Consider the following 24,302-nt stretch of genomic DNA (forward strand, 5'->3'; position numbering starts at 1 on the left):
TGAAAAATTAAAAAAAAATGCAGTATATGCAAACGATGGTAGATTGTTAGGCATAAGGAAGAACAAGAAAATCAACTTGGCTGGTCCATCATGTGTGAAAAGAGAAGTACCAAGCATGGAAAAGTAATTCTAACCAAATTGTTAATACCTTTAAATAACAAGCCAGTTAATTTTTTGCAGTTGGTCCAGGTGTAAGATACCTGAACAGAGTAATAACTGAATGGTGAGAAGATGGATTCATGAGTTATTATAAAGGAATTAGAATACATAAATCTGTGAATTAAGTGGATATATTATATAAGGTGAAGGGGAATAAAGACTTGATGAATCCAGGGTTACAGACCTTGGAAATTTGGGAGAAAAGTTGAGTTCTGCTTCTAATACAATGAATTATAAATAAATATGAAATATTCAGTTTGAAATGGCCAAGAAAGAGTAGAACTGGAATTCAGAAGAGACTAAAATTAGATACTAAAATACTGGAAGTCAGCTATAAAGAACTTTCGGTGGTTCCCTAATGTTTTTAGAATTAAATAGCGCTCCCCTCAAACTGCCTTAAAATTAAAAAACAAAACTTTAAACCCTTCAAAAACTGGCTTCAGTTTATCATTAAGTGAATTATACTAGTCCTTAAGGAGTACACTCCAGCCTTGCTTTTCTCTAACACATGATGTTCTAGCTCATGTTTCTGGTCCTTTGTATGAGCTATCTGCCAATTGTGAGATATTCTCCCGTCTTCACTTTTAATGAGAAAATCCAGACCCTTCATATTTATCAATGTGAATTATTTTCTGATATTTTCTACTTATTTTTGATGTTTCTTTCTATGGCCATCTCAACTAAAACAGGAAATAAATTGTTGGGTTTTTTTTCTTTTTGGGGTTATTATGTCTCATACTTTCCTGGGGCTTAATTCATTTTTTAGTTAAACAAGTTAGTTTAAAAAAATGTCTTTTGGATTGTTGGCCATCTTTTCTACTCCTCTCCTTGAGTTTGGGGGGGGGGGGAAGACTTTCACTCCATATCTATAATAAATATTATCAAGATCAGTAAAGTGTTCTATTATGTCCTTACTAATATTAGTTCAATAAACTCTGATTTTGCCATTTGTGTAATCCTTTTAATCTAAAGATCATTTTCTTTAATTAAGAAAATAGAACACCCAGAGAACAGATTGTGAGGACTGAGTATGGATCACAACATAATATTTTCACTTTTTTTGTTGTAGTTTGCTTGCATTTTGTTTTCTTTCATTTTTCTTATGCAGCATAATTGTAGAAATATGTATAAAAATTGCACATGCTTAACATATATTGGATTATTTGCTATCAAAAGGAGGAATGGAAGGGAAGAGAGGGAGAAAAAAATTGGAACACAAGGTTTTACAACGGTGAATGTTAAATTATCTATACATATTGAAAATAAAAAGCTTTAATTAAAAAAAGTCAAGTAGCATTATTTTCTTTATCATTAATACTTTAGTCATCCCTAGTAGCATATTCTCTTCTGGATTCTCTTTCTCCAGTATAGCTAAAAACATACCATTTTCTTATCCCTATTAGCTATCTTCATGAAAACCAGGGGATTTTGAACTTTTTTATTCCTGAGTTACCTATCCTCACAGAATTGTAAGCTATAGGATCCTACTTATTCTATTCTTTCTTTAAAATTTTTTTGAAAGATTTTCTTTACTAAATCTAACACATTAGATATGCTATTTTTAATTTTCATTTTCTCTCTATACAAAGTCTAACAGGGAGCATCAGAGCCAAAGTAGAGTTCCTTTTCATTGGTTCCTTCAACTTTTAAGGAATGAAATTGATATCGTTGATGCAACTCAAAATTGTCTGCTTAAAAGATAGTGCAGAGAACTAAGTACCCATAAACATTCAAAAGCCTCTCTGCCAGACTGAATAATCCCTTTATTTTCTAGGAACTATATTCTCATGTTATCAGTTCTGTTCCTGCTCCCATAGGTCAACACCTAAATACTTTCTCTTTTTTTGTTCTAACATTCCCTTGTGAATACAATGTCTATCCTATCTCCCCTTAAATCCACACATCCCTTTTTTCTTTTGAATAAGGTATGTATTTCCAAAGCCCTATTTCAGTCAACCAAATCTCAATGGCACATTCCTAGGAGGTCAAATATTCCAAGATGTATTAACTTTAGGAATGTTTTTTAGGAATCACTGAATAGGTCTTGAGAGAAATCTCTCTCTTCTGGCACAAATGTCCCAAGAAGCCAGCAGATCTCTCACAAAAGTAATATCTTGGCAATTTCAACAGGGAATTCAAAAATAACTATTCATTTTTTCCTTCCTCTGACCTCTACTAGATGATTCTGCCGAGAGCCTCAATTGGACCCTTGTTGCTAGTAGGCAATCCTCTTATATTCCCTACTCAATTCGCCATCCCACTCTTCAGAGGCTCTTCCAAATATTTATATGTATCTTCAAACCTCCCATAATTCCCCTTTGTCCTATTTTTAGCTTAGAATCTTGCCTCACATTTTATAGGAAAAAACAAAACAAAACAAAACAAAGCTGAAGGCATTATTGTGAACTTCTTCCTCATCTCATCACTCCGGTGCCTTTCAGCCACTTTTTCCTTCAGCTATTCACATGATGAAGTGGCGGCCTTATTCCTTAACAAAACTAATTTGTTCAAATAATGCTATTTGATTCCATCTCCTCCAAGTGCTCTATCATCCCCATTCTTTCATTTATTTTCAATCTCTCTTCCTCTACTGGCTCATTTTCTACATACGCATGTCTTCCATTATGAAGAACGTCATTTGATCCTTCCATCCTTGAAATGATCCTATTTTTCTCTACTGTCCTTTGTAGCTAAACTCTTTGAAAAGACCATTTATGTTCAGCACCTGTTTTCTCTCCTCTCATTCTGAACTCCTTATATTATCCAAAACTGCTTTCTCCAAAGTTACTAATGACCTCTAAAGAGCCAAATCCTTTCCTAATCCTCCTCCTCGATTTCTGCATCTTCTGACATTGCTGATCACTCTTTTTTCCTAGATTCAATCTTCCTTCTAGGTTTTCAGGACACCATTCTCCCCTCATTTTACTCCTATCAATCTAACTGCTCCTTCTCACTTTCTTTTGCTGGATTCTCCTTTAAATAATACCCTCTAATTATAAATGTCTCAGACTTCTTTCTGTCCTGGGTTGTCTTCTCTCTTTATACCAGAGCTTCTTAAACATGACCCTGAGTATGTAAAATAGGTAAACAAAAATTAAACATTTGCTGATAATTATAACTTCATAAACCTCCCCCACTCAGTTATGTGATGCCATATGAGGTCACAACCTACAGTTTAAGAAGCTTTTCTCTATGCTGTAACTTCATGTGGGGAAGTCATCGCCTACTATGAATTTAATTATTATTTCTATGTTGGTAATTCTCAGATCTACCTTTCCTGATCCAAACTCTTTGATGACTTCCCATCTTATGTACTCAACTGCCTTTCAGACATCTTGAACTGGCTGTCCAATTTACATCTTAAATGTAATTAAGTCTAAGACAGAACACCTCCAAACCTGTTTTGCTCCCTATTATTGCAGAGGGCAACACCAACTTCCCAGTCCTTCAGGCATATAACCCAGCAGTCACCCTGAATTCTTCATTTTCTGACCTCAACACCACTCCAAATCCACTCTGTTCCAGGGACTATCAATATCTCTCAAATCTACCTCTTTTTTTCCCCCCTTACAGTGCCATTTCTACTCTGGTACAACCCCTCATCACCTCATGTCTATATCCTTGCAACATTCTGAGGGTGAGCTTGTCTGATTCTCCTCTCCTTCAAATTTCCAGGGACAAATGCAGAATGATCTGATAAGCATTCAAAATTCTTCTAGGACTTTCCTGCTAGAATTTCTATTGTTCTTATATTTTACTCTCCACATGCACTTTTTGACACTGACACTAGTATCTAGACATTACATCTAACCCATCCAGACATTTTCTCTAGTCTCGCATGCCTAGAATGCATACCCTCCTCTGCTCTGATTAATTACTAAATTACCTGGCTTCCTTTAAGTCCTATCTAAAATTCTACCTACTGAGAGAATTTCTTAACTCTTCTTTTCAGTGTTTTACCTAATTATTTCCTATTTATCCTATATATATATATATATATATATATATATATATATATATATATATATATATATATATATATATATATATATATATATAGCTTACTTTGTATATATTTGTTTGTATACTCCCCATGAAGATTTTAAGTTCTTTGAGGACAGGAACTCTTTTGCCTCTTTTTGTATCCTTAGCACAATGTCTGCCTTAAAGTAGGCATTTGATGTTTATTGAACTGAATTACTGAAGACCACCATGGATTTATGTTATCATTCTTTGGAACACAAGTAATTTCCTCCTCCCAGAAAAAGCTCTAGCTGCTGCTCCCCTTCAGGAAAAGCTACTACTACTTAGTTGCAAATATTTAATAGTCTTCTTTCCCTTTTTCACTCACCCCCCTCCTGCTATATCAAGATTCCATGTCTCTTTAGATCATTTTTATTGTTTTCACACTAAAATATTTCTTCATTTTTAAAAAAGAAATTATTTCCCTTTATAAGTTGGGAAAGTGGAAAAAAGCTAGTCAAACCCTTTTAGCTTATGTCCTAGGAGGGAGACCAGTCTGTAGTGACATGGATAACAGCTATGTGGCCCTGGCAGAATTCTAGTTTTTCTCCATGACTGTGAGTGATATTTTCCCCTTTGTCTTTCTTGCTATTTGTTCTCTTGGAAAAATGCTGTGGTCAACTGTTTCTGGGTGCTTAATGTCACTTTCAACTCTGGAACTCTGCCAAGTCTAATAACTCCTCTCAGGTTTTTCAGCTTGATCCTTCCTCTATTTTCTTTTCTTTCTTTTTTTTTTTTTTTCTGAGGCAATTGGGATTAAATGGACTTGCCCAGAGTCACACAGCTAGGAAGTGTTAAGTGAGATCAGATTTGAACTCGGGTCCTTCTGACTTCAGGGCTGGTGGTCTATCTACTGCACCATCTAACTGTCCCCTTCTTCTATTTTCTTCTCTCTGAAGTGTACCCTCCCTTTCTTTCCTCTTCAAGTCAAACCACCTTCTTGCTCTTTCAGCCTAGGCTCTTCTTTCTCCTTCCATCTTCCCAAGTATTCCTTCCCTAAATTACATCAATGTAATTCGGAAAGTGTTCCAAAGTCACCTTCAAGATCTTTCTTCAACTCGTCTTTCTTTTGCACCTTCTCTCATAACTTTTCACCAAAAGATCCATGTAAATTCTAAGTTCACCTTAGTCCTAACTGAATTTGTGACCCAAAGAGAACTTAAATCTCATTTTGTTTTTCATCTATAAAATTAAGGACTTGTCCTAGATCATATCTAAAGCTTTGTCCCATGCAACCAAAGCATTAAAGGAAAATTTCTCAATGTTTCTGTCAATAAAAGATATCAGATCATACAATTTAAAAAAAAAAAACTAGAAAGAATTAAAAATCTCCAGTTAAACAACAAAATAAAAATCCTGAAAATAAAATGTGAGATTAAACAAAACAAAACAAAAACACCTTTCTGAATACATAAAAGTGGGACTGGTTTTATTTTTTTTTTAAATAAATTAAAAAAAAGAGATAAGTCTCTGTTAATTTCATTTAAATAAAAAAAACAAACTGTCGGTATCAAAAATGGGAAAAAAAAGTGCAAGTATTACCACAAAGATGAAATTAAAGCAATTTATGGAGTAGTTCTTTCCAATTATATGTTAATAAAACGGACAAAGTAACTTACATGGACATTTACAAGCTTATGAATTGCTTAGATGAACAAGAGGGAAAAAATATTTAAATAATCTTCCAAAAAGAGAAATTGACCAAGCAATAAATCAGCACTGAGAAAAAAAAATTTAGACCAGAAAGTTCCAAGTAAATTCTATCAAACATTTAAAAGAACAATTAATTTCATTACTCTATAAACTACATAAAAAAATAAATGAGTCATACACCAAATTCCTTCTATGATAAAATAAGATTGATATTTAAACCACAGAAATCAACGGAAAAAGCCATTAGACCAATTCTCTAATGAATATTGATGCAAAAATTGTAAATAAAATGCTAACAATGAGATTATAGCAACATATCACAAAAATCATACACTGATTGGGATTTATATTAGATTATTATATTGGGATTTATATTAGAAATGAAGGGCTGACATTGGTCAAATATTAGAAAAACTATAAACCAAGATGACCATATCAAAAACAACCAAATATATCAAACAAAAGTCATATCAATAGAAGAAAAGCTTGCAACAAAATACAAGTCCCATTCCTATTAAATATTAGGAGAGGATTCTGGGAAAATAGTGAAGTAGGTTGGTAAATTTCAAGCTCTCCAGATTTCTTCCCACAAACAGAACAAATTTGGGCCTCAGGGCAAACTAGTGCAAAATCAATTAGATATAAGGCAGAACAAGGTCCTTCTGATACAACCCAAGAGACCCTAAAGACCCCGGATTAGGGATTAAGCCATCTGAAGTGCAAACCCTCTGGCCTAGCTCCACAAAAACATCAAGTGGGGACCCCTAGGGCTACCTAGGTATGGCTAGAGCCTCAGCAGGAATCACAGGGACTTTCACCTCCCTGACTGTTTATGGAATTCAGGTTTGAGTCTAGATAAACTGAGTAAACCTCAGCTGATTGGGAATGCCGGGCCACTGTGCTGCTGAGAAGAACCAGCACTCAGTGCAGAAGCACTGCTATGGGTGTGGGCACCTGCAGGAGGGGGAATTCTTGGGTTTGGGGTTCCTAATCAGAGTAGAGAGCTGAAGGCAAGCTTAAGGGCACCATGTCCCTCCATCCCAGGATTAGAAATGCTTACACTAAGACCTCTTATTTAAAAAAAATAAACTGAAAGAAGAAAGCCCATCATTGAAACATATTAAGGAACAGGGAAAACTAGGATTCATTTTCAGAGGATACTTGTGTGTGGGGAGGGAAGACTTCTACCCCAAAGAGTAACGTGAAATGGCTCCTCACTCAGAGAATTTACAGAAAAACTCAAAAAGGCATTTAAAAATTAAATGAGAGATATGAAGGAAAAATGATAAATAAATAAAATCCATGGAAGAAAAAGAAAATTGTGGGGAGAAAGTCAACTAGAAAAGGAGGTACACAGTCTTAAAGATGAAAATAATTCTTTGAAAATTAGAATTGGGCAAGGGTAAGCCACTGAAGCTATGATAGACCAAGAAATAAAGTAGATTATAAAGAAAGAAAAAGAACAGAAAGTGAAACAAGAAAAATGACAGATCTGGAGAACAGATCAAGAAGAGAAAATATAAGAATATTACGGACTGCCTAAAAGTTGTGACCAAAAAGAGAACCTTGAGGAATGCAGAAAATAATGCAGGAAATAATCCAAGAAAATTGTCCTGAAGTGATAAAAGATGAGGGGAAAGTAGAAATAAAAAATAGAAAAAAAAATCTACCAATTACCACCTCAAAGAGATCTTTTGTGGAAAACACACAGGAATTATTATTGTCACATTTTGAAAACCTCCAGATCAAAGAAAAAATTTTGCAAAAAAAAAAAAAAACCAGGAAAAAAAATTTCAAATATGCTGAAGCTACAAATAAAACTGTACAAGACTTACCAGCAGCTACAATAAAAGACTGCAGGTCCTGGAATCATATCTACCGACAATCAAAAGAACTAGGCCTGTGGCCAAAAATATATCCAGCAATATTTTCTATAATTTTGAATGAGAAAAAAATGAACATTCAATGAACTTGCAGATTTTCAGAAAATTTAACATATAAAAGCCAATAGCAAAGCTCAATTTTAAGGAACTCAACATGGACAAACTGTAAATATGGACAAATTCTTTTTTTTTTTTTTTAACATGGAAACTCTATATGTTTAATATTCACATCAACAATAGGGTAGCTCAAAAGAAAGATTGATGGCAGAGTTAAGGTAAAAATAATAATCATGTTATACAAATGATGTAACAGAGGAAAAATAGTCACTGAGGCATTAGACAGGGGAGGAGGGCTTGTAGTTCTGAAAACCTACTCACATCGGGAATGGGTTCAATAGGCAAAACCTCATAAATAACATCAAGGGTTAGTACCCTTCAAAATCTATAAAGAAATAAGGGAGGAGTGATAGGTAGATGGGGAAGCAAAGAATGAGGGAAGAAGACAAAGGAGGGCAAATTATGGAGCAGAATTAGAGTATTGGCAGGGGAGTGAGTGAGTGTGTGTATGCGTGTTTCTACATATGTATACGTAAATATCTTTTCTTAACTGCAGCTTGCTTGGAGTTGATAGGGCTTACAAAAGGGGGGAAAAAAAAGTAAATAAGGTGCGCAGCAGAGAACCAAAGAACAATTTGCAGGAAAGTAAAGAAAAAAATGGATTTTTATGAATATAATTTCTTATACTAATATATCTATGTATCTATCGATATACAGATATACCGATAGATATATATCTACAGAGATACACACATACTTTCTTGAATTTGGTAATTTGTTATGTATTTCAAATTCTCCCTGATGTTATGCTGGGCACATGACAATGTTCTCTTGTTTTGCTTTACTTTGTTTTAAATTCCTTTTCTGTTTTTCTTTTTTTCTTACTGTGTTTTCAAATAAAATAAACTTTAAAAATATATACTTTGATCAAACTAAAAAATACTAGAAAGCAAAAGAATAAATGGAGTTTTTCTTAAAACAATCAAGTGCCTAAACTAAGAATAAGCATTACCTGTAATGGAGATAAGTTAGAAGCCTTTCTAATTAGATTAGGGATGAAGCAAAGATGTCCATTAATTATTATTCAGTATTGTAGTAGAAATGGTAACTATAGCAGTGAGATAAGAAAAATAATCTGAAGAATATGTAATGAAAATTTATCACTCTGAAAATGATATAACTAGAAAATTTGAGAGAAATAAAATCTAGATGAAATAATTAACTTTAGCAAAGTTAAAATAAAATTCACATAAAACAGTATTTTTACATGGCACCAACAAAAACAGATAAAGATAGAAAGTCTGTTTAAAAAACTGCAGGCAATATAAAATACTTGGAGAGTCTACTTTCCAAGACAAACCCAAGGACTATATGAATACAATTACAAGATACTTTCCATACAAATAAAGATAGATAATTACTCATGGGTAGGTCGATTCAATAAAATGACAATTCTGTTTAAATGGTTTATTCAATACCATAACAATCAGACTAGCAAAGAATTATTTTTTAAAACTAGAAAAACAAATAACAAAATTCACCTGGAAGAATAAAATGTCAAGAATATCAAGGGAATCAGAGGAAAAAAAAGTGAAGGCAATCTAGCAGCACCAAATTTCAAATTATATTATAAAGAAGCAATCATCAAAACAATCTAGCTAATAAACAGTGATAGATCAGAGGAACAAATCAGTTATGTAAAACACAAAACTAAATGATCACTGCAACTTAGTATTTGACAAATATAAACATCCCAGCTAGTAGGGCAAGAATTCACTAGCTGACAAAAATTGTTGAGCGAATTCTAGAAGTGAATTCTTCACAACTAGAAAGCAGGGTGACATGAATTGGGCAGTAAAGTAGGGGACTTTCATTTCTATTAAGAAGATCAGAAGTAAGCAGAAAATTTGATCTATAAACATAGGATTCAAGAGAAGCAAAGAAAGGTAAACAGGAAAGAAAAAAAATATATATATAGCTCAAACTGTTAACATCCCTAGATGGGAATGTGATACTTGTCACTCTTGAGAATTTTATCTTTTATCAGGGTAGTTAGGAGGGGGAATATGTAGACAGAGAGTATGGGCATAAAGTGCTCAAAGATAATGATATTAAAAGAAAGACATTAAGGGGTAGGAAAAGATTGTACTGGGAGAAGAAGCAGTAGGTAGAAATGGGACAAATTAGATCATCTGAAGAGGCACAAAAGACCAGTTACAAAAGAGGGAAGGAAGGGAAAGTAATGAGCATTATCTGAAGCTTAATCACATTAGTTTTGGCACTCAGTTGGGTACAGAAATTTATCTAACCTATATAGGAGGAGGAGGAGAAAGGGGAAGGAAAAGGGAGGGAAAAAGAACAAAGAAAAGGGGGGGGGCAGGTTGAGGGCAAAATGAGTTAGAAACAAAATACTAAGAGGGACAGGGTGGAAAAAGAAAAGTATATGTAGAGGAGAGAGGATGGAGGGAAATACTGGTAATAACTAATAATATAGATGATAATTATAACTGTGAATGAGAATGGGGTGAACTCTCCCATGAAACAGCAGCAAATAGCAGAGTGGATTAAAAACCAGAATCTTATATATGTTGCTTTTAAGAAATACTTTTGAAACAGAGATACATACATACAGAGTAAGGGTAAAAGACTGGAGCAGAATTTATTATGCTTCAGCTGAAGCAACAAAATAAAGGGTAGAAATTTTGATCTCAGATAAACCAAAAGTAAAAATAGTTCCAATTAAAGGGTACCACAATAACACTAAACATATGTACCAAGCAGTGCAGCATCCAAATTCTTAAAGAAGTTAAGGTAGTTACAAAAAGAAATAGACAGCAAAAATAGGGGACTTCAACCTCTCCCCTCTCAGAATTAGATAAAGCACAAAATAAACAAGAAAGAAATTAAGGAGACTAATAGAATCTTAGAAAACATATGATAGACTGTGGTAGAAAACTGAAAAAAGATAGAAAATAACATCTTTCTCAGCTGTGCATAGCACCTACACAAAAATTAACCATGTATTAGGACATAAAAATCTCACATTTAAATGCAGAAAGGCAGAAACAGTAAATGCTTCCTTTCAGATTATGATGCAATAAAAATTATGTTCAATAAAGGGCCAGGGAAAGGTAGACTAAACACCAATTGGAATTGAATGAAATTAAATAATCAAATTCTAAAGAAACAATAATTTCATCAAAGAGAATGACAATAATGAGACAAACATACTGAAACTTATGGAATGTAACCAAAGCAGTTCTTAGGGGAAATTTTATATGTCTAAGTAGTTACATTAATAAAATAGAGAAAGATCAAGGAATTGCCTATGCTATTAAAAAATTTGAAAAAGAACAAATTAAAACCCCCAATTAAATACCAAATTAGAAATTCTGAAAATCAAAGGGGAGATTAATGAAATTAAAAGAAAACATGTGAATTAATAAAACTAAGAATTGGTTTTATAAAAAACCAAAAACCCAACGAAATAGATAAATCTCTGGTTAATTTAATTAGAAAAAAGGAAAGGAAAAACCAAATTACTAGCACCAAAAAATGAAAAACTATGAACTTACCAAAGAAGAAATTGAGACCTATTTTGCCCAAACGTATGCCAACAAAATTATTTAATTGAAATGAATGAATTTTTACAAAAATATAAATTGCACAGATTAATAAGAGGAAATAACTTAAGCCAATTTTAGAAAAAAAGAAATTGAACAGGCCACCCATGGACTCCCTAAGAAAAAAATCTCCAGATCCAAATGGATTTACAAGTGAATTCTACCAAAACATTTAAAGAATAATTAATTCCAATATTATGTAAACTATTTGGAAAAATAGACCAAGAAAGTGTTCTGCTAAATTGCTTCTATGACACAAACATGGTGTTGATATCTAAATTAAGAAAAGCCAAAATAGGGAAAGAAAATTATAAACCCATCTTCTTAATGAACATTGATGCAAACAATTTAAATAAAATATTAGCAAAGATTTGTCAGCAGGATAATACACAACGACTAAGTGGAATTTATACCAGGAATGCAGAGCTAGTTCAGTATTATGTAAATTATTGGCATAATAGACTATATCAATAACAAAATTTACAAAAATCATATGATAATCTCAAATGCAGAAAAAGCTTTTGACAAAATATAGGACGCATTCCTATTAAAAACACTATAGAGCACAGGAATAGAGTTTCTTAAACTGATAAGCAGCATTTATCTAAAACCATCAGCAAGCATCATTTATAATAATAAGCTAGATACATTCTCAGTTAGACCAAGGGTGAAACAAGGATGCCCATTATTACGACAGTTATTCAATACTATACAAGAAATATTGCTTTAGCAATAAGAAAAAGAAATTAAAGGAATTAGAGTAGGTAATGAGGAGATAAAACTAGCACTCTCTGCAGATATGACGGTATAACAGAAAATCAATCAAACGTATTTGAAACAATTAACAGCTTTAGCAAAGTTGCAGTATATAAAATAAACCCATAAAAATCACCAGCATTTCTATATGTTACTAACAAAATCTAGCAGCAAAAGAAAGAGAAATTCCATCTAAAATAACTGTAGAAAAAAATAAAATATTTGGGTGTCTATCTGCCAAAATAAATCCAGCAACAATATGATCACAGTTACAAAACACTTTTCACACAAATATATAGTGAGGTCTAAATAAATGGGAAAACACCAATTATTCATGGGTAGGCTGAGCTAATATTTTTTTTTTAAAAGGACAATTCTACCTAAATTAGTCTACTTGTTTAATGTCCTTTCAAACTGCCAAAAAATATCATAGAACTAGGAAAAAATAATTACAAAATAAGGTCAAAAAGGGTACATGATTTAGGTGTAAAGAGTGATACTATAAGCAAATTAAGAACCAGAGAACATTATGAAATGTGAAATGGATAATTTTGAATGTATTAATTAAATTAAGAAGTTTTTGAACAAACAAAATAAGATTAAAAGAGAAGCAGAAAGCTGGGAAAAATTTTTTTATTGCCAGTATTTCTGATAAAGGCCTCATTTCTACAATATATAAATAACTGAGTCAAATTCATAAGAATAAAAGTCATTCCCCAAATGATAAATAGAAAAAGGATATGAACAGACAATTTTTGGATGAAGAAATTAAAACCATCTATAGTTATATGAAAAAATGCTCCAATTAAAACAACTCAGAATACTACACACTTCTCAGATTGGCTAAAATGACAGGAAAAGATAATGATCAATGTTGAAGGGAATGTGGGGAAAATTGGAACACTAATGCATCGTTGGTGGAACTGTGAACCGATTTCAACTATTCTGGAGAGCAATTTGGACCTATACACAAATGGCTATAAAAGGCTGCATCTCTTTGATCCAGCAGAGCCACTGCTAAGTCTGTATTCCAAACAGGGAAAAGGATTTCTCTGTGCAAAGATGTTTGTAGCAGTGGCAAAGAATTGGAAAATGAATAGATGCCCATCAGTTGGGTAACAGCTCAATAAGTTATAGGATATGAAGATAATGGAATATTTATTCTTCTATAAAAATTATGAACACGCTGATTTTATAAAGACCTGGAAAGACTTATATGAACTGATGTCAAGTGAAACAAACAAAACCAGGAAAATATTGTATATAATAACAGGAAGATAGTGACATGATCAACCATCATAGACTTGAGTCATTTTAACAGTTCAGTTATCCAAGGCAATTCCAATGAACTTTGAATGGAAAATACCATCTGCATTCAAAGAGAACTGTGGAGAGTAAATCAATACATGCTATGTTCACTTTCCCCCCGTTTTCTTTTCCTTGTTGTTTTTCCTTTTTGTTCTGATTTTTCTCTTCCAACACAATTTATATGGAAATATGTAAAAAATGAATGTACATGTAGAACAAAAACGTTTTACATGTAACTGGGGAAAATAAAAATTAAAAAACAAGAATGATAAAAAATCTAGGAGTAATCTATAAAGAATGCCACAGTAAAAGTGCTGTATAAATAAAAGGACAATACATTTACTGTTTTTCTTTATAAGTTCCACTTAATTGTATTATCTTAAAAAATATTTCCTTCACCATGTTCTAAGAAGTTGAATAATGTTCTATTTCCCTTGACCATTTAATAATTTTTCAAAGTCATCATTTGAAAAGTTTACAAATATATAGGATAAGTTAATTAATCTAGTTATAGAAATATAACAAAATAATATTTATGACACTACTATAACCTTCCTACTGTTTAGAAGCAAAACCATTATATTCAGAGATTCCTTTACCTATCATGTCAACATTACTACACTGAAATATCCTTGACACAAAAATATTAACATTTTTGAGTAATATTTCTTAATTACCTAGCTCCAAAATATCTGAAGGACTGAGGTATAGACTCTTGTTGCAAAAATGGTTCAACTTCTTTTCCAATATTGTTGCATTTTTTCTTTGTGAATACTTCCGAATATAAAAGTGGCAAGGATGTATTACATGGCTCACAAAGACTAATTCTAGAGAACCTGCAGAAGAGAGTCATCATACATCTAAATAAATAAGATATAAGTTGGGTTCTAATTAATGAACCTTACAAAGAATAATTTACAATGGCATTTTTCTAGAGAAATTAACATTCCAATCTAACAGGCATTTTCTAAAAGATGTTTAAAAAAAAAAAAAAGAAAGAAAAAAAGAAAAAAAAAGAAAAGAAAGAAAGAAAAGAAAAAAGAAAAAGAACAGAAAAAAAAGGCTTCTGGCACAATACATGGAATACTTAGAATAACATTTTTCAGCCTTCTGAATATATAGTCTGTTCACAATTGATCAGTGAGTACTGTTCTCAAAGGTCATTCTTAAGTCAGTTGTTTGGAAGTTAGAACACATTTTCCTTTTAAAACAAGGTTACACACAGTGGTATTAGTGACTCATTATCCCTAAACAAGCCTAGTCAAACCAGAAATGAATAGTAGAAAACTGACAAACTGCAGTTTTAGATAGAAGAAAAAGAACAGAATTGGATTGAGTAATTTGAGGTAATTTCTAGATCTTTCAAGAGCTTCAGTAGTTGACAATAATGATTATAATCAATTTCATTTCAATGCATGAGACTTGGCCTTATTGTTCATATATTTATCATATATAACTTTTGGGGGGCATGGGGCATCAGGAAGCACAGAGACTGGACAACAACTGATACTAAACTAAGTGGCAAACATCTGTTCAGCCTAGTCTTTTGCTGTTCACTGCTCAAAAGACACGCATGTCCTATTAGTCTCTCTGGTAGCTTGACTTACAGGTGAGTGTCGCCTTATCTGGCTACTTTACTTTAAAAGGAGAAAGAAGTCAGAAAGACTTTCATAAAAAATTACTTTATAGATGAGGTACTAAAACATATTACAAATCTCACAAAGTCAAATATACATAGACATTGCAATTAATTTACCTGCTTTCAGTCCAAAAGGTGCCGACTTTTTCTGCAAAGGTTTTTTTTGATGTCTGGGAGCCTCCATAATATGCTCTATGAAGTATGCTTCAAGAAAATAAGAAATAAATGTAATTGTATTCATCTTGTTAACATAGACAATAGCACACTAAAAACTGTACCTAAAACGCAAGACACCTTGCATAACAAAGTAAATGTATGATGGATTCTCCCAATTTGCCAGAAATTCTTTTTTTTTTTTTAATTATAGTAACTTTTTATTGACAGAATCCATGCCAGAGTAATTTTTTTTTTTTTTTTTAACAACATTATCCCTTGCACTCACTTCTGTTCCGATTTTTCCCTCCCACCCTCCACCCCCCTCCCCTAGATGGCAAGTAGTCCTATATATGTTGAATATGTCCTAGTATATCCTAGATACAATGTATGTGTGCAGATCCAAACAGTTTTCTTGTTGCACAGGAAGAATTGGATTCAGAAGGTAGAAATAACCCGGGAAGAAAAACAAAAATGCGAACAGTTTACATTCATTTCCCAGTGTTTTTTCTTTGGGTGTAGCTGCTTCTGTCCATCATTGATCAACTGAAACTGAATTAGGTTTCTTTTTCAAAGAAATCCACTTCCATCAGATTACATCTTCATACAGTATCGTTGTTGAGGTACATAATGATCTCTTGGTTCTGCTCATTTCACTCAGGATCAGTTCATGTAATTCTCTCCAAGCTTCTCTGTATTCATCTTGCTGGTCATTTCTTACAGAACAAGAATATTCCATAACATTCATATACCATAATTTACCCAACCATTCTCCAATTGATGGGCATCCACTCAGTTTCCAACTTCTAGCCACTACAAACAGGGCTGCCACAAACATTTTTGCCAGAAATTCTTAAAGCATTTTAATGGCAGAATGTCATCTAAAGTTTTACTCTGTTCTGTGTCATTTTGAAATAATGAACTCTAAAGCACTAATTATATGCCAGAAACTGTGCTAGGTACTGAGAATATGAGCACAATGAATAACTCCTCTATGGATGAAGTTTACATTATATAAATAAATCAAATAAGATGATAGTTTGAGGAAGGATATTCGTCATTGGGGTAATGAGAAGATGTAGAAGATGTTTATATTAAATCTAGAAGGAAAAGAGGGATTCTATGAGGTGAAGAGGGAGGGGATTCCAACTATTGGAGATAGTAGTGCAAAGTTATAGAAACATGACTGGAATGCCATGTGTGAAGAAGAAAGAAAAGACCAATTTAGTTGGATCATAAAATACAAAGGTGACAATAATAATTAAAGCTAGAAAGAGGTTGAGGGTGCAATGTGAAGAACTTCAAAGGCTAAACAGAAAAGTTTAAAATTTGATACTAGAGGCAATAGGAAGCCAGTGAACTGGAGAGGGAAGGGGCTTTCACATGGTAAGTTTTGCATTTAAGGAGAGAATCTTTGGCAGCAGTGTGGATAATAGGTCTTCCTTGCTTCAAATATCTCCCCATTCCAGGGTATTAAGACACTGTTGCAATAACAGATGAGAAACAAGGAAGGCCTAAAATAAAGCTATAGCCATGCATGTAAGGAGAAGAGATAGGGTTAAGAGGTGTTGTGAAGGTAGAAAAGGCAAGATTTTGTAACAGATTAGATAAAGTGAGGTATAATGAGGAGTATAAAATAATTCTGGGATTACAAATCTGACTGGAAGAATAGTAGTGTCTACAATAGAAATAGTAAAATTTGAGGGGAAAGATAATGAGTTTCAGCTTTCTCCATGTTGAATTCCAGGTATTTACATAACATCTACTTTAAAATGTCCAAAAGGTGGTTCAGGACTGAAACTTAAGGAAGAGAATAGGATTAGATATATAGATTTGTGAGAAATCTGCATAAAGGTAATAGTTAAGTGCGCAGAAGCTGATGAAGTTACTGAGATAGCACAGAGGGGAAAAAGGGCCTAGAGTAAGACCTTGGGAATACAACTACAATTAGACAGGCCTGATAAAGATAATGTGCCTGAAAAAAAAATACTGAGGTAAGAGAAGAACAGCAACACAAAAACCTCAAAGAGGAGAGAAAATCAAGAAAGTCAACTGCATCAAATACAGCAGAGTTCAAGAAAAATGAGAATTGAGAAAAGGCTATCAGATCTGGCAATTAAGAAATTACTGAAGAGAGCAGATTAAGTTGAACAATAAAGCTGGAAATAAGGGATATGCAGTGAATGAAAAAATAGAGGCCTGAAGTTTAAATAACTGTCAAGGAGTTTGGCTGAGAAAGAGAAGAGAAATATAGGACAACAACTTGAAGATAAATAATACATAACAAAAAGGCAAGGGGGTAAATGGGGCCTAGTGAAATGTTTTAAAGGATAGGGGAGTTTTAGGCATGTTTGAAGCTAAGGAAAAAGGAACCAGCAAGATAGAGTAAAAAAAAGAAAAGATCAAATTTGGTCATGGTCACCAAAGCATCCCATACCAGGTCACTTTGCCTAGTTTTAATCAAGGTATCAAGCATAAACAAGACTGCAGTCTATAGCAGATATTTAATCTTGTATCACAATTTCCTTATTTAATTGCATAACATTTTATGTTTAAAAACATTTTATATTTTTTGAAATAAGGCTTATACATTCATTGGCAAATTTATAAAAATCTTTTTATCAGAAGAATTCAACTTGAATCATTTTTTCATAAGAATTTGTATTTAAGGTATTACTAAGACAGCCCCTGAAGTCAAGAGGACCTGAGTTCAAATCTGACCTCAGACACCTGACACCAGACACCTGACACTTCCTGTGTGACCTTGGGCAAGTCACTCAACCCCAATTGCCTCAGCAAAAGAAAAAAAAAAAAGATATCACTAAAAAATGAAACTGATTGCAGAATACATACAACAGAATCCAATACCATTTTAGGCCCACTTTGTATGGTACAACTAAATATCACTTCTCTGATGTCATTACATGGATCAATTTTTCAAATTCTTTATCAAATCAAAAACATTCATAATTAACATCAGACAAACTAATATCATATTGAAAATAGAATTCACTATAGTAGTACATGGGGATAGGGAAGAGAAAAACTAAGTGACAGACAACAAGGATGAGACCATAAGGAAGTAATACTAATCTTAAAGATTTGCAATACCAGTAGGAAGCTAAAAAGATATCTGTTTAGAGGTTTATTTTTTCCTCACATATATATTAATTTTTATTTGGATGACTTAATTTCACTTAACTTACTTTCTTGATCCTCTTCAATAATTTCTTCTATGATTACATCAGGGCTAGAACCCATTTGTGGTAAAACAGCAACAGTTTTGGGGGAGGACACAGACACTTTCTCATCTTGGTGCTGGGTACTTTTTGTTTCTGAACGTGCATCACCAGCCTCATGCTGCACAAGGGACTGAGGCTCATCATCTGTTACAGTAATTTCTAATTTATTCTTTTCTACAGACAGGTATGCATCACAATTTGAAGATTCCTTCTTGTTAACATGTTTATGAACATTCTGTCCAGAGCCTTCATTTTCTTCAGAACGAAATCTGTTTGAGAAGCATTTAGAAGCTGTTCAGGTTAACAAAATTTTGATACCATTTATTCACTTATTTGATATGACAGTAATCTTTTTCATGATTAAGAATAAATCTAAAAGAACATCTCAATAGCATAGATACCCCAGGATCCATCAAGAAGTACATCAACAGTACTTTGGAGCAAATAAATTTTTCTAGACATGTCTTCACCTCACTTGAATAAAGAAATGGGTGAGGGATTATAAAAAAAAAAAAAAAATCAATGTAGATAGTGTGTGTGTTTGCTTACACTCAATCTCAATCATATTTATGTCTCTATATTCTATAGAGACAACAGATATGTAGATATGTGTATGTATATCCATCTCATATCTGTTTCTCTTTCCACATACAACAGTTTTTTGTTTGTTTTGTTTTGCCTAGGTAAAAGGGGCAATTCTGTTTCATTTCTTACCTAGCCTTAATTACAGATTGGGCAATGTCTCAGTCAAACTGAGATCTGTTAAAGATATTAGCATAAAAGGCCCAGGTTTCCCACTGTATTTAGGGTGATCTCCAGTCGTCCTGATCTCTCTCTGGTGACTGGACCTAGATGTCTCTACAGAGGAAAGTGAGGCAGGTGACTTTCCCAGCCTCCCCCACTGAAATCCAATTCACTTGTATGCCAAGCATCACCTCTGTGATGTCATTATCCTCGAGAAAAGGACCAACAACTATCCTATCTGCTGCACCACCTACCTGTTTTTATCATCCTTTTAGAAATTTTTAATTTCTCTATTACCAAGGATCCCTTCCAACATCTGCCTAAAAAACTTTCTAAATCTTCCCCAATTTTTAAAAAAAAGGAAGAAAAAAAAAAGTATTCCCTTCACTATCATTTATTTCTTGAAGTTATTCATAACAATGTGAGAATTTGTTTTGCTTGACTATATGTATTTATTACTAGTTTTGCTTTTCTTTCTTTACTGATAGAAAAGAGTTGGGAGAAAAAAATAAATGCTTATTAATTAAAAAATAAAAGAAAATAAGAAGCTATCCATAATGGATTCTCAACTTTATCTCTGACTTTCCCCTTATCCCATACAAGAGGTCTTCTAACCACACATCTATTATTATTAATTATTGTTATTATTATTACCATCTTTTATTGAATACCCTCTTTCCCATAGTTTTGGGTACACAATATTCTACAGCACTCTCCCTCCTCCCTTCTAAATATTCCTTAGCTTCCTAAACACAGCATTTTTCTGACTTTAATCCATGGGTATGAATTCTCCAAGGTCTTCTCTCTTCAAAGTTACAGACTTGCCCTTTCCTTTTGCCTACAAGGCACTTTTCAATTTGAATTATGTCCAAAAACAAGCTCATTATTTTTCCTCTAAACAAAGTCCTTCATTCTGACTTCACTATTCAAAGGTTAACAAACCTGCCTGCCATTCTTTTTTTTTTTTTTTTTTAATTAGCTTTTTTTTAATTAGCTTTTTATATACAAAACATATGCACGGGTAATTTTTCAACATTGACCCTTGCAAAATTACTTGTCTCAACTTTTCCCTTCCTTCCCTCTACCTCCCCCTCCCCTCTACCTCCCTTCCCCTAGATGGCAGGCAGTCCCATACATATTAAATATGTTAAAGTATATGTTAAATACAATATATGTATATATATTTATAGTTATCTTGCTGTACAAGAAAGATAGGATTTAGAAAGGTTATTTTTAAGAAGAAAAAACAAAAATGTAAGCAAACAGTAACAGAAAGAGTGGAAATCTACCTGCTATTCTTAATCCTATTTTCTTCTAGTTCCTTAATGTCCTTGGCTTTAGCAATTATCACCCTTTATGAATTCTCCATTTCATTATTTACCAGAGATCTCAGGCTAGCAATTTTTGGTTTAGCTTTGATATCCAATTATTTTATAAAATCCTGTCAACTGCATCCTTTCACTTTATACTATAATCAATCCAATATAGGCCCTCAATATCTCTGCTTAGACTCTTCCAATGGCTTCCTTTCAGATCTTTATCTCTTTCTCCCTACTCCAATCCAGTCCTCAAATAAATGTCATAATAGTTCTCATATACAAATCTAATCATGACAACCTCCTGATTAAAAAAAAAAAATTTTATATACTGCTTATAATCAAGTTCAAACTTTTCTTTCAGTAACTCCTAATTCCTAAATTGAGATGAAATTTCTTTGCTACTACTCTAGCTTTTCAGTCTTAAACTCACATCATTCCCCCTAAAATATTCTTGGTTCTAACTAAAAGAAAAAAAAAAAAAAAGTCAAAATACTTGTTTCAAATAATTCTGTACTCCTGTATCAGTGCTTTTGTTCAAAATGACTTATGACCAATTTCATTTCCCCTTTATCTTTTGAATTCCTGCCTACCTATTCAACTTAAATATCCCATTTATCTATTCCCCAGACCAAAGCCACATATTGATTTAGAAAACTATAAATATTATCTATGTTATATTGTATTTTAAGAAATATTTCCTAATTATATTTTAATCAGGTTTGGGTAGCCCTCCAAGATTGAATCTGACACCTCTGCCCTAGTTTTAGAGGCTCACATAATTCTACTTTACATTTAATATATTTATAACGTAAAATAATATGGAATGGTTGGCTTCTGTGACATTAACATGCCTCCCTACTAGCTTTAGTCTATACAATTGGGTTATATTTGATATACAATCCTTAACCAAGTCCTGCCAACTGCCAGGTTTTTTTTTTTTTTAATTCATACCATAATTACTTTTACATAGGCTCTTAGTCCCACTTTCTTAGACACTTGCAATGGCCTCCAGTCTATGAAGGCAGAGACTATATCAAATTTTTATCTCATTCAACATTTTATTCTACACAAACCAGATTTAGTAAATGTCTGTTGAATCAAATGGACATCAAAGTACTGTCAAATCTAAAACAATCCAGGAGAACTCTCAATTGTCTCTTTAAAAATTATGGACAGTTTTCTGTCTCTGGAAAAGCAATGGCTTATTTCTTCATATCAAATTCTTGTGGTAGGTGGTTTTATAGGAAGCCACTTATAGTGGATAGTAAAAACAACTGAATGTCAAGAGACCCAAGTTTTACTTTACTATTAACTTTCCACATGACCTTGAACCACTCATTCTCTAAAGCTTCAGTTTTCTCTTCTGCAAATTATTTTCATTTTCTGAATGTAATATTGGTTGATTTTAAATAAAACAGCCTATATTTTATCATCAATCAATAAAAAAGGTTAGAATAGAACTCTTTCTGGGGAAATACATAGGAAAAGCTTAAAGGTGAAGGTATTAAGAAAAAATAAGGTTAAAACTGTTATACTTTGAAGTTCTGCTTTGATGCATAAATATAAAGCATTTATTTTATTTTTCTTATGGTAGAACATTGTAAATCCTGCTGAAGATCTGCAAAAAAACCAATGTTTTCGCTATCATTTAAATTTCGAAATAAGAGGCAAGAGATTTTTTGAAAGTAGTTATTTTCATATAAAAATTAAATTACAGCATAAAGCAACATCTCACATAGTTGTATCCCAAAGTAAAGTCAAAAGAAGTACATGTTTAAATCTAAAGACAGAACACATAAGCTAAGAGAAGCATAGAAATATTTACATGTCAGATTTATGGATAAGAGGAATTGAGAAACAAAAAAACAGAGAATCAAAGAAAGTAAAATGGATAACTTTATGAAATACAAAGCCTTTAACCCTGACCCCCACCTTTTGCAATCTGGCTAATACGAAAATATTTTGCATGACTGAACATGTATAACTGATATTATATTGCTTGCTTTCCTTAATGGGTAGAGAAGGAGCTAGTTGGAGAGAATTTGCAACTTAAATTTTTTTTAAATCAATGTTAAATCATAAGTATAAAAAAATTAAATCAGAAACTAAGAAAAATGCATTATTCTCCCTTTAAAATTTAGTAATGAATCCATTAAATAAGATGGTATTTACTGGGTTATTTTTGGTGATTTGAACAGTAAGTAGATCTAAGTCTTCGTTTACAAATGTAGAGTTAACTTGATAGATGGATTGTAGTTACTGCAATTTGAACGGTCCCTAATTACATTATTTTGTCCTCAAATCTTTATGCTTACATTGATCCTATCTTTTTGTATTGAAATTCTCATTATTAGTGGATTCTTGATTCTCTAAAACTATTATCATTACCAAGATCTCTAGCCCATATGTGAAGTTTTATAATCCAGATATTCCAACTCTTACTCTTTGATATCATACTTCATGTTCTTAAAAAGATCTCTGAAGCTTTTAAATTCAAAGCATTAACAAAATTCACTACATTTAAAAATGTTTAAAAATTATTTCCAATATTCTATTACATTATGATGGGTATGTATTTATTGGTTAAAAAAAAAAAGAAAAAAAAGATTTAACAAAGATGAAAGGAATAAAAGCATTTACATAGCTCCTACAGTGCACTAGGCTCTGTGCTAAACACTAGACAAATTATCTTATTTAATCCTATCAACAAGTAGGAGCTATTACCCTCACTTTACATAACAAAGGTTATATAATTTGTCCAGGGTCACAAGGCTAGTAAGATGGATTTAAACTAATGTCTTCTGACCTTAGACCCTTCCCTTTATTCACTGAATTTCTAAGCTGCCTCAAAGGATGATGAAATCATAAATCTTTCAATGACTAAAATTTCATATGAATTTTTGGCATATTCTGGGTAATGGGCAATTTTTTGCCATTCTTAAGTAAAAGACTTACTTTGAAGTTTCTTCAAATTCAATTTTCCCCATATTTTTAAACATACAGATAATTTCATTACAATTCATATTCATCAACCTATAAAAAAAAAAAGTACAAGTGTTGAACTCAAATAATTGAAACTTTCACCTAATGAAATTCCTAACTTCAAATTTAGCAATTTGATCAGGTTAAACACCAAGTAAATGTCCAATATTTACACCAAAATAAATGCAATTATAAAAATTAGGAATTAAGTTATATAGGGAAACTAAAAGTTCAATGTATCACTTCTGCTTAAATTTAAGCTCAATTATCATGTATTTTAAATATATATGTATATATGTAAAAGTAGTTATTTACCTGAGAGAACTTCTGAATTTCAGAGAACTCACTTCTGACAATTCACTCTCAAATGCCAACTTCAAAGTACGGATAATCTATAATCAAAAGACATATCAGAAAGTAATTTATAAAATTAAGTCTGATGCCTCTCTTAAAACAGAAATGTGGCTCTTTTCTGGGGAAAGAGTGAAATAGAAATAAGATCTCTAAAGAAAAATTAGAGGCCATATTCATTCTACCTTCTGATGGAGCTAGTCATCAAATCCATATTCTCTGAGTGCTTAATAAGTATCATTCACTTTTAGCTACTGAAGGAAATGGGGGGAGAGAAATGTTGTGAGACAGTGAACACTTCTAAGTTTACAACCTAGTTGTGGAAGTTAAAGGAATTTAATTCAATTATTGCTGTTGTTCAGTCCTGTCCAAATTTTTGTGACACTATTTGGGGTTTTCTTGACAAAGAT

The 24,302-nt window shown here is 32.6% G+C and overlaps 1 protein-coding gene across 4 annotated transcripts in view; it reads right to left on the reverse strand.

Annotated features, from left to right (window-relative positions):
* Positions 1-24,302, reverse strand: part of RNF17 (ring finger protein 17) — a 126,905-nt gene that overhangs the window by 76,014 nt on the left and 26,589 nt on the right. For 3 of the 4 annotated variants that reach the window (XM_023499569.2, XM_031960840.1, XM_031960839.1), the window contains exons 8-12: positions 23,857-23,933; positions 23,515-23,592; positions 18,461-18,765; positions 15,219-15,305; positions 14,140-14,298 (exon numbers count right to left, since the gene is read on the reverse strand). In XM_023499569.2, coding sequence (XP_023355337.1) covers positions 14,140-14,298; positions 15,219-15,305; positions 18,461-18,765; positions 23,515-23,592; positions 23,857-23,933 — 706 coding nt within the window. The remainder of the gene's footprint in view (positions 1-14,139; positions 14,299-15,218; positions 15,306-18,460; positions 18,766-23,514; positions 23,593-23,856; positions 23,934-24,302) is intronic. The other variant, XM_031960841.1, reaches the window with a different exon arrangement.

This window comes from Sarcophilus harrisii, chromosome 3, assembly GCF_902635505.1.
Source record: "Sarcophilus harrisii chromosome 3, mSarHar1.11, whole genome shotgun sequence".
Classification (NCBI taxonomy): Eukaryota; Metazoa; Chordata; class Mammalia; order Dasyuromorphia; family Dasyuridae; genus Sarcophilus; species Sarcophilus harrisii.